This window comes from Harmonia axyridis, chromosome 6 (genome assembly GCF_914767665.1).
Source record: "Harmonia axyridis chromosome 6, icHarAxyr1.1, whole genome shotgun sequence".
Taxonomy (NCBI): Eukaryota; Metazoa; Arthropoda; class Insecta; order Coleoptera; family Coccinellidae; genus Harmonia; species Harmonia axyridis.
The window spans coordinates 1,934,343-1,946,168 of record NC_059506.1 but is presented as its reverse complement, the minus strand read 5'-3'; the positions used below and the strand labels follow the sequence as shown (position 1 = coordinate 1,946,168).

Sequence of the window (11,826 nt, the reverse complement as noted above, 5' to 3'; positions counted from 1 at the left end):
GGAGTGAATCGTTGACAGACGATAATGTTGACGATTACATATCGAAATAAACAAAAAGAGGAAATGTTCAAAAAAATAAGGCAGCATCTTAGTGTTCGTAAACAATGTGATGATTCTCATGTAACAACGAATCACTCCACAAGATGTTCAGAATATATGAGGACGACATATGAACAGTTATGTTCACGAGGAATCAAGTTACAATTCAAGAAAAAAATTTAATAATAAATACTACAAACTTCGTTGACATTTTGACCCACCAAAAAGAAAGAGGAAAAAGAGATAAATTGTCCGAAAACTACAATTTTATTACAATGTTTTTCTCTTCAAAGATTGTGGTGGTGTTGTCCTGGGTTCTCTAACCAAATGCTTAACAGCACCACCAAGTAATTCTCCTGAAGAATGGAGTTTCCATTCTACTCCAAAATCTATACAAGTCTTGAGAAATGTTGGATACAGATAATCAAGAATACTGTGGTCTAGGGTTGGAAATAGATGATGCAACGCATGATCGCCAAAGTTTGTCAGCACCAGTATGAGGGATCCTCTTATATTTGGTCTGTCACTGACTGCATCGAGTTGGTGTACTCCAAAATCCAGTTCTTCTGAAGGCCTGTGAAGTATGTGATAAAATCTATAGTAGTGGATGAAGGAACGAATAAAACGACGTAAGCAATATTAAAAGTGAATAGTCTGATTGCAATTAATTATTATTTGCAGATATATCTACTTCGAATATTATGCAGGGTCATTCACGGAAGGTCAATTTAAAGTCACTTTCTCATTTCGAAGAGAACTTCCTATATACACTGCGCAAACAAATTAACGCACATTATGGAAATCTCAAATTTATTCTATAACTGCCGGTGTTCTCAATGATAATTATTTTTATCAGAATTCTGCATGCATATGTTATCCACTTTCAACGTTTTTTTTTCAATACAGATGTTTTTTCCCCAGCAGGAATAAAAAAAGATGAGATTATCAGATTTTGAATGTATTGGCTCCATTCTGAAATCAGTTGTTCTCGATCAATTCTAGTGATCAATAGTTTCACTTTCGTTTGATTTTCTACACTCGATCGCTATGCAACGCGAAACACACAATTTGACCCAAAAGGAATGTGCCCAAGCGGTAGTTTTGCGAGAAGAAGGGTGGACATACACAAGGATTGCAGAAAGGTTTGGAGTTTCCCATACAAGTGTGTCCAGAATGTTGCAGCGATTCAGGGAGACAGGTATGAATGTCCGAAGACCAGGACAGGGTAGACCACGGGTAACAACTCCCATTCAAGAACGTTACTTGAGAGTTTCTTCGTTGAGACAAAGGTTTGCAACCGCTCGCCTCCTTCAAAATCAGCTTGAGCAAACTCATGGGGTGCAAATTAGCACTCAGACAATAAGAAATCGCCTCAGAGAATATGATTTAAGGCCTCGTGTCGCGGCAAGAGGCCCAGCTCTTACCCCAGCCCATCGAAGGGCGCGTTTGTATTTTGCGAGAGAGCATATCCATTGGGAAGAGGCTGATTGGGAAAGAGTTCTCTTCACAGATGAGTTTAGACTCTGCCTCTACCATTGTGATCGACGTTCCCTTGTATATAGACGTCCACATGAAAGATATGCTCAGTGCAATTTCCTGAATACTACTGGTTTCGGGGGAGGATCGATTATGGTATGGGGTGGAATATCTCTGACTGCTCGGACAGACCTAGTTGTCGTTGATAATGGAGCTATGAATGCTGATAGGTATATAAGGAACATTCTTGAAGAGCATGAAGTGCCATTTGTCCCTTACATTGGTGAAAATTTCATTTTTATGGACGATACTGCCAGACCCCATCGTCCGCGCATCGTTCAGGAGTATCTTGAAGAGGTTGAAGTCTTTCGAATGGAATGGCCAGCAAGAAGTCCAGATCTCAATCCGATTGAGCAGGTTTGGGACAACCTCAATAGAAGGCTGAGAAGTTCAGAAAATCGTCCAGCTACTCTTAATGACTTAGGAATCCAACTCAGAGAAATCTGGGAAGGATTAGATCAGAACATTTCAAGATCACTCATTTTGAGTATGAACCGTCGTTGCCGAGCTGTAATTAACGCAAGGGGTGGAAATACCAAGTATTAAATCACTTATCAGCATTCCAGTATTTGAAAATTGTTTATTTCCCTCCTTTCACATAAGATTCGGAGAAATCCTGAATTTTTCTTCCATTTAATGTGTCTTGTTTCGTTCAAAACCTTCCCGAGAGAACATAAAAAATAAGTTAGAAAGTCAATGTAGAGCTAACTTTCATTAAAATTGAGATTTTCAGAATGTGCGTTAATTTTTTTGCGCAGTGTATATGTATTGGAAACGTATTTTGCATAACCGTTTTTATTACCTTATAAATTTGATATGGTCAGTTGTCTTCTAATAGATAACTCAATGATAAATCCCATTCCAATTGATTCTCTGATTCATTGAAAAGCTATCAATAATATGCAATTTTTTTTGAACGAATTATCAATCAAATTGATAGCAATCAAATTGATAGCAATGCATTAATAGTATAGAGGTGTAAGAAGCATATTACGCATGACTAGAAAATATTATTTTAGAAGTGCGTAATTGTTTTTGACGCAAATCCAAAAACTGGTGACAAATCGCGAAACAATAACGAAACGTTAAAAAGTTGTCGGCTACGCAGGCTGTTCGTTATTTATTTCCATGGCAACTAGCAAAGGTTTTATCTCATTGGTTATTCACCGTGCGATTTACTTTACAGATGCTGTATTATTGGAGAACTAGAGGTGAAAAGTTGTAAAGGAGTTTAAATGAAACACTTTTTATAAATTACCTGGCAGCGTCTCCATCATGGAATATTTCGGGGTGGTGATGAGCAGCAGTCTTGCCAATTAAATGGAAAGTTAAACTTCCCCAACTGATAATCCAGAAAAACATTTTTATAGTCTCCAAAAACTCTGAACGTGCTATGATTAAAGTCAATAGCAATGGTATCCAAGGTATGAAGGTACGTATATCGATCTTCCTTTCTTGTATCAACCTACAACGAACGATTCGTGAATAAACGATTATGAAATTCAATCTTAATCAAATACATTACGTGGAAAAATAGGCTTTTATAGAAAGTGTTGGAAAAAGCAATAGAGCATACAACCATGACAAACTCTTCTCCAAGAAAGATTTAGTCTGCGGCATTATGTACAATATTGGTTCGTACATGCTGATCTCCAAGTCATGAATCGTGTTTGGGAATAAATGATGGCTCAGAACATGACTCACCCGAAATTCTCTGCAAAAAAATTTAATTGACTATTACATTAAGGGAAATCCGGTATTTCTAAGAACGAAACAATGTAAAATTCTATGTGAAAGGTTTTCCAAGAGAGGTTTCGTTTTGAATAGCTTGCTATCTGGGCAGCTGTCACTTTTGAAGCTGTAATTTTTTGAAATTTGACAATAAAATTAGGCCATTATACTAAAAATGTAATGCTACAGCCTTCAACAACGCACTGGAAACTCACTACAAAAATTTTGCAGTTACAGTATTTTGCATAAAGACTTAGGTCATTAGGCTTCTAAAGTTCAGTTACCATAAGAACTCAAGGTCAAGCCGGTCGATCACAGCAACTAGTATCTTCGCTGATTGGGTTCTTAAAATGCATTAAAATAGTCCAGGTCTCCATCGAAAAATTATCTTCAGTGATCAAGCTCATTTTCACCTCGAAGTCTACGTCAATAAGCAGAATTGTCGCATTTGGGACCCGGAAAATCTTAGAGTGATTGTTGAAAAACCTCTCCATTATCAACGTATCACTGTTTGGTAGTTTTTGGACTGATAGTGTGATTGGCCCTTCGAATATGAGATAGATGTAACTGTTACGGTGAACGGATAGCACTGCCGAGCTATAATTAATGATTTCTAGACACACAAGCAACGAAACAATCGTCATTTTGTAATAAAACTCTCCTGGCAGTGTTGTGATCGCAATTGGCCACCAAGATCATGTGATTCCACACCTTCAATTTTTTTTTTCTTTAGGCCACGTGAAAGGTTAGATATATGTCAATGGTGCACAACTCATCCAAGATCTTAAAGACTCACAGCTTTCCCGTTCTCTTCTAATTGTTGGACATATTATGAAAGGTTCCAGATGATTGATCTCATATCTGCCAAGAAGCAACTGAGACGCTTTACAGTTGTGAAGATATCCATAGGAAAAAGCTACAACACCTTAGCTCATGGTTCTCAAAACCAAAACAGCTAACGAATTTAGCACCTAGGACGGTAATGAATTCATTAAAACTAATATGAATGAAAAAGATCTTGGGATGAAAGTGTTTCCAAGGTTAACATGATCTTATCGTCCCCCTATAATCTAATCTAATTTACTAGGCAAGAAATGACCCTTACATCACAAAGGTTCTCTGACAGTCATTTATTTATTATATTATTATTACTGAATCGGGGTCGTTGCAGCTCTGTTAGCCTTCCGGGAACTGCGACCAAATCGATCTTTTGTTCTTAAATTTCCCATATGGGTGGTTCTTGAGCCAGTCAACCCCAGACATTTGCAAACCATGTTGTCAGCTGTTTCTACCTCCTTCCCACAGAGCCTGCAAATCTCATTTCTGTACTGACTTGCCCATGCGGTACAAAAAGTGAAGTGTGTTTTTTTTTAGAGCTATGGATCTTTAAATTGCAATAAAACAACGATGGATTATATGTTTCATAATCTGAGAACAAAGATAGATTACTGTTTCATAATCTGAGAACAAAGATATTGATTCGTTCTGGAGAATTTTTCAATCAGAAATTACTAGATTGGATACAGGAAAGATTTTTGAACGCTCGTTCTTCAAACGCTATATCGTCACTGTGTACCCATGTGAAGGGTGTTTTTTTTAGAGCTATAGAACTTTAAATTGCAATAAAACAACGATGGATTATTCGATTGACATGAATTTCATTTATCCGCAAGATAATCTTGTGGCATTACATTATAAATATGATTTCTGGCATATGACCGCCACGGCTGGCTCGGATGTAGTCCAATCTGGACGTCCAATTTTCGATGACTTTTTCCAACATTTGTGGCCGTATATAGGCAATAACACGGTGAATGTTGTCTTCCAAATGGTCAAAGGTTTGTGGTTTATCCGCATAGACCAATGACTTTCCATAGCCCCACAGAAGTCAAGCGGTGTTGAATCACAAGATCTTGGAGGCCAATTCACAGGTCCAAAACGTGAAATTAGGCGGTCACCAAACGTGTCTTTCAATGAATCGATTGTGGCACGAGCTGTGTGACATGTGGTTGTTCAATTCAGGAATGAAAAAGTTAGTAATCATGGCTCTATACCGAACACCATTGACTGTAACGTTCTTGTCATCATCGTTTTTGAAGAAGCACGGACCAATGATTCCACCAGCCCATAAGGCGCACCAAACAGTCAGTTTTTCTGGATGTAACGGTGTTTCGACATACACTTGAGGATTAGCTTCACTCCAAATGCGGCAGTTTTGTTTGTTGACGTAGCCATTCAACCAGAAGTACGCTTTATCGCTAAACAAAATTCGCTTATGAAAATCGGGAACAACGGCAATCTCATTTTGGGCCCATTCGACGAATTTACGCCTTACTCGATGATCGTTCGGCTTCAATTCTTGCACGAGTTGGATTTTGTAAGCACGCAAACCAAGATCCTTCAGCAAAATCTTCCATAAAGTGGTTGGACACAGATCCAATTCCTGTGCTCGATGGCGGATAGACTCATTCGGGTCTTCCTCAATGCTACGCTCTACAGCAGCAATAGCTTCTTCTGTACGCACCGTACGGCGCCTCTGGAGATGCGAGTTATCAATAAGAGTAAACGTGGTGCGAAAACGTTCCATGGTTAATCGAATTAACTGCTCTGATGGACGATTTTATCGACGATAAAATGGACGTAGTGCTCGATACGTATTTCGCACAGAACCATTATTTTCGAAATAAAATTGCACTATTTGCAAGCGTTATTCAGGCGTCAGTCTATTCATGATGAATTGCCAAACCAAACTGAGAATAAATCACGTGACAACTGTTAAATCGGTCGCCATCTTGAACACTAATGCCAACTTAAAGTTATATACCTCGAAAAAAACACCCTTCATTTGCACCGACAGTGTTCTATCAGCAAGTCCCACCATAACCCGTTGCTCAACTCATGGTAGATTCAAGCTGCTGACAGTTATAGGTAATGTATTTTCCGGAGTAGCCCCCTTATCCTTATATCTCATCTTATTCCCTAAGAAAAAAAAAATATTTCAAATCAAGGACAGCTCACCTGGATGACATCATGGATAAGTCCAAATAGTACATTCTAAAGTTATCCTTTTGGTGTATGAAATTGTGGCTTATATTAACAGTAAGGGTGAGAAAATATCCAGCCAGTATTCCAATATAGTAATTCTCACAGCTTGCTGCTATTATAAAGAGAAGAAGGTATGTGGACATAATTATATCAGCTAGTAATTTGGACTGTTGAGCTACATATTTTGGAACATGTGGTAATTCTTCGGCGATTCTTCTTTTCAACGTTCTGTAAAAACCTTTGTCGTTGAATTTGAACGGACTTATTCTTGGAGTTGTGGCTTCCTTAACGAAGTATCTTGAGAGTAATTGTTCTGCTACTCCTTTGATGTGGTGTGCTTCGAATGCTTCTGTGATATCGGTACCCTGAAATGAGATTTTGGTTAGTTGGAAATGAACATTTTTGCAAGGCTTTTTCAGAAATCGACTTAAGAACTCTCTCACTCAAATTTACGTCGAAGTAGTAACAGAGTTTTGCGTAAAGAAAAAAGTTGGACCGAATTTTGAATTTTTTTCATTCCCGCTTGATTTTCTATGTGTAAAATATACACACCGGCAAAATTAAAAAATCGGACAAAATCTCAATGTATGTAATGTAGGTAATTCATTTTTTTTTCAATAAAAGCTTACTTTTCACACTTTTTGTTAACTCCTGTATAAGGGGTGATTCATTGGTGAATAGGCGGAAGCTGGGGGTAGTAGATAGGGGGCACTGAGGCGAGTCAAAATATCCTATATTTGAAGGGTCCATTGCTTTTCCTTTTTTGAATCCTCCCTTTACATTTTCATGATATTTGGTACATTTATTCTCTGAAGCAACTTCTTCACACAGACATAACAACTGATGTATTTTCAGGTCCTGCCTAGAAAAAATTGATAAATGAGATTCAACCCATAAAACAACCTGTATATCAAAATTTCTTGAATCCGATAGGATATTCGGATAAAGACAAAATGTAGCAAGGTATTTTTCGAACTTGTCTAATTAAATGAGCACAGAAATGCATTGAGCAGAATGATAGCCATTTTGAGCAATTTGTGATTTTTTTTCTGTTTCAAAGGTTTTTTATAGCATTGAGGTTCTTGATTTAGATGCTATATTTTCCTGAATTTATATTCTTGTTTATTCTAATTCAGATATTCGATAAATAAATTCAATTCTCGTTTTTATCGTATTCATTGGTGATATCACTAATTGAAATCATAAAAGATTTCTTCGAACAAAGACCTCTGCATTTCGTTGTGTTTCAATTTTGTTACCTTCAATAAAATAGGTAGAATCAATAAATACCGAATGAAATTCAATTTTAATCACATTTTGGGTACTGTGCTGTCCAAATATTCAGGTTTGACTAGATTTATTGAGTATTGAAATCGCATGCGGAAGTTCGAGAAATACCTTGCTCTTTTTATTTTGTCTCTTTCATTCGAATATCCCATCAAATCCAACAAATTTCAATTAACAGGGTGTTTTTTTTTTGTTGAATCTTATTTATCAATTTTCCCTAGGCTGGACCTAAAAAAAATATCTCAGTTGGTATGTCTTTAAAAAGTACCTAGTTGTTACAAAAAATAAACGTATCTATCAAATATTATTAATATATATATAGGGTGGTTTGAAAGTTATGGGTATAATTGAAGAAATTGACAAAATCAATAAAACACTCTGTTTCTTGATTATAAAGAGAAATAGACCCTTCAAATATTCTGACTCGCCTCAGTGTCCTCTGTCTACCCTCAGCTTCCGCCCATTTACCAATAATCACCCTGTATAATCAAAAACAAAGTAACTGAGAACGGTATCTGAACAGTTATGTTTTCGGGGCATCAAGTTACAATTCAAGAAAAAAAATATTGAATCAGCCCAAAGGATCAAGCGGAAATGAACTATAAACCGCATTATAATTTTTTACGTAGCTCTAAATTAACGATGTGTATACAGGGTGGCCACTTTTTCAATGGGATTGTATTGGTAACTTTTAAACCATAAGAGTTAGAAGGTCGGTCAAATGGAGAAAAAGTTGCATGCATAGAAGCATTGTCAAGCAGTTCAAACAAATCGAGATTATCAGGGCCGGTTATCGAGATATCATAAGAAAAGTAAATTCTGTCATTTTGATTTTTCTTTTTTTCCCACTTTATTTCAAATATTATCAAATAATGTTACAGGAATTTTTTATTCGACAGTAAATCATACTCAATTTGACGTAATCAGATTTCGTATCCAACGTTTCGTACTCTCTAGACCACCTTCAACCTCATTTTTTTCAATACGGACCTGCATATTTTATGACACTTTTAAAAATAACTTTTAACGCTAAATTCAACGATATATCATACAATGTCATTCAAACTTGATATTCAGGTGATTTTGACCCTTATCCAAATTTCTTTGGGTCGGATCTGTATTACATTTAGGTACTTTTAGTTCAATTAACAACATGCAATACATTTCGATGAGAAAATCAACTTACTCATCTTGAACTAAATGGAACATATCAGAATCAAATCAAGAAACAAGTAATAATTATTTATATATTTCAATTCATGATAATTAAACGAATTATCATTTAATGAAAGAAAAATCGAATGATTATTCAAAAGTAAATGAACATGAATGAAGTAAGTGTTCGAAATGTCCACCATTTTGTAAAATGCACTTAACGGTTCCGGAACCCATACTTCTTATACATTTGCTTATTTCGTCTTCTTGAATACCTTCCAATACATTCTCAATTTTCTCGCGAGAAATCACTATTGTTGGATTTGTCATTTGTTCCGTTGAAACAAATTACAGAACCGAACTTTAGTTCGATATAATTACGATATAAGTTTTGCAAGGCTTGGTATTCAAATTTAAAATCATTGTATTCGCGTCTCTTGACTATTTTATTAAAAGCAGTTTTTGATAATTTGCATTCACTACAGATCCGACCCAAAGAAAATTGGATGAGGTCAAAATCACCTAAAAATCAACTTTGAATGGCATTGTATTATATATCGTTGAATTCAGCGTTAAAAGTTATTTCGAAAAGTGTCATAAAATATGAAGGTCCGTATTGAAAAAAATTAGGTTGAGGGTGGCCCAGAGAGCACGAAACGTTGGATACGAAATCTGATTACGTCAAATTGAAAACAATTTACTATCGAATAAAAAATTCCTGTAACATTTTTTGATAATATTTGAAATGAAGTGGGAAAAAAAGAAAAATCAAAATGACAGAATTTACTTTTCTTATGGTATCTCAATAACCTACCCTGATAATCTCGATTTGTTTGAACTGCTTGACAATGCTTCTATGAATGCAACTTTTTCTCCATTTGACCGACCTTCTAACTCTTATGGTTTAAAAGTTACCAATACAATCCCATTGAAAAAGTGGCCATCCTGTATAGTGTTAACGAGAAGAAAAAAGAAAATTATCATTGATGGCCCTGAAAATCATTATTCTGTTGATGTTTCTCTCACATCTGGATGTGAAGAAAGAAATACCTAATAACAGTTGTATGAAGTCCCTACAATTTCATTGATCTAATGGCTAATATGATGAATGAAGAACATAATTTCAGAGATGCAAATGACAAAATAAATGGCATCATCACTACCTTGGTCATCTGAATCCATTCTGGTCCTCCAGGATGCTTCCTGATGAAACTCCCCAAATCATATACCCTATCGTGTATTCTCCAAAGTCCTCCAAGGTCATCATCACATCGTTTGCCCTTCAACCATTCATTTCCAGATATCATATATTGTTCCCTGTTTGTATAATAGTGCAAACCAACTGTAGAAACAAGTTTTTTACCCCTTTTTTCGTAATACAAGGAGTCATCTCTTGGCGCCATTCTGAGATCACGATATTTACAGTCGTACTCACTTGTTATTGATGATCGTAAACAATATTTATTCGAACTCTATCGAATAACAGTTTTATCAGTGTCCAGAGGCAAATCATCTTATTCATTAAGGATCTTTTAATCTGTAGTAGATTATATCGTCTTCATTTCAAGAATTCGTGAGAATTCTATGGAGAAACAAAGAAGACAAATTGAAGTTCAGAATGAAAGAGTTATTTGGTTTTTTTTTGTGATTAAGTGATTTAGTTCTTGGAAACATTCTAAATAAATGTTCATCAATTGCAAGTATTATAGCAGTGGCGGCTCGTGGCGTTTCAATATAGAAAATAGAAGCAATAAGAATTTAAAAACTTTTAATAGATAATAGAAAAAAAAAATTCGAAATACTTTGTCAATAACAGGTAAAATTTTGAATAGCTATCTGGGCAGCTGGAGCTGGCACTTTTGAAGCTGCCATCTTCTGACATTTGTCGATACACGCTTCAACAATGCATTCAAATTGTTTAAATTCTGGTGTTGTCCAACTCGGCCTAACGGCCTCGTCGTACAATTTCACGTCGAGTGCAATAAACAATTTTTGCACGAGTTGCATACAACATTTTTTCTACGTTCATGCAAAAAGCAAAAAATGATTTATTGAGGTGCGGCACTAGATGTAGGAAAATGAAAAGCGCAACTTGAATAGGTACTTCATTATTAATATCGATTTGCATTGAAACAGGAACTAATACGTTACGAACAATTTTACTCAAACTTTATTTTTACCCTCAATGTTGAAAGTGAATGAACAATTGGTGCAATTTTCAATATGAATATTTCGTAGTGAAGTACTTTTTAAATCCACTTCTTGATTTGTTACTGCTGTAAACGTACTAGTACTTGGTAACTGTACATCGTTATTTCCTTCAGGCTGAAATATTTGTTTGTCATGATGATAGCACGTTGAAGTAGAATGACAGATGAGTGCAATAAAAACTTTATTGCACTAGTGCAATAAAGAACTCCTTTCCACAGAATATAGATTATGGCCCGAATTGAAGATATTGACTTTGGCGACGTTTATATCCAACGAGTCGGCGCTGGGTACCATCACAAGCAACGTATATTTTATCGAAAATTTTACTTGAAAGGCTAACTTTCGGCTCAACGTACCGAGTTAGTCTGATATAATTTTTTTATAGCAGAAACGATCAAAACTAGATGACGAAATTTAGAAAAATTAAAAAACTACTAGTACTAGAACTAGAACTATTCCATTTTTCTGAGCTCACCATAACTACCTTGGCAAAATCTTTGATCATGTTGGGTAGGCTGATCTGTCTGTAATTTTCGATCGAAAGAAGAATCACAAAATACCAATATTTGTCGCTGTGGCACACTGTCATTCAGAGCAATGAATAAGGTGTAGATTTTGATGATTTTCATAAAACTGTTGATACCTCAAAAACTAAGACACTTTTACCAAAATCAAGTTTGGATATACTGGTCGAGCTTGAACTGAGCTATCAGCATGCGTCGAGTTGACGTCAGTTTACGGAATACTCTGTATGAACTGCCCCATCAAAAAAGGAAGTCGAAAAACTCGATATCTTTGCGGCTAAAAAACCGCGTTGAAAAA

The 11,826-nt window shown here is 35.9% G+C and overlaps 1 protein-coding gene across 1 annotated transcript; it reads right to left on the bottom strand.

The window, feature by feature from the left end:
- Positions 1-204: 204 nt before the first annotated feature.
- Positions 205-10,325, bottom strand: LOC123682565 (cytochrome b5-related protein-like). Its single transcript, XM_045621271.1, has 5 exons — positions 9,957-10,325; positions 6,325-6,716; positions 3,101-3,289; positions 2,834-3,040; positions 205-613 (listed from the first exon to the last, which is right to left on the bottom strand). Exons 1-5 carry the CDS (start codon positions 10,194-10,196, stop codon positions 310-312), a joined length of 1,332 nt encoding a protein of 443 aa, XP_045477227.1. The 5' UTR covers positions 10,197-10,325; the 3' UTR covers positions 205-309.
- Positions 10,326-11,826: the final 1,501 nt, after the last annotated feature.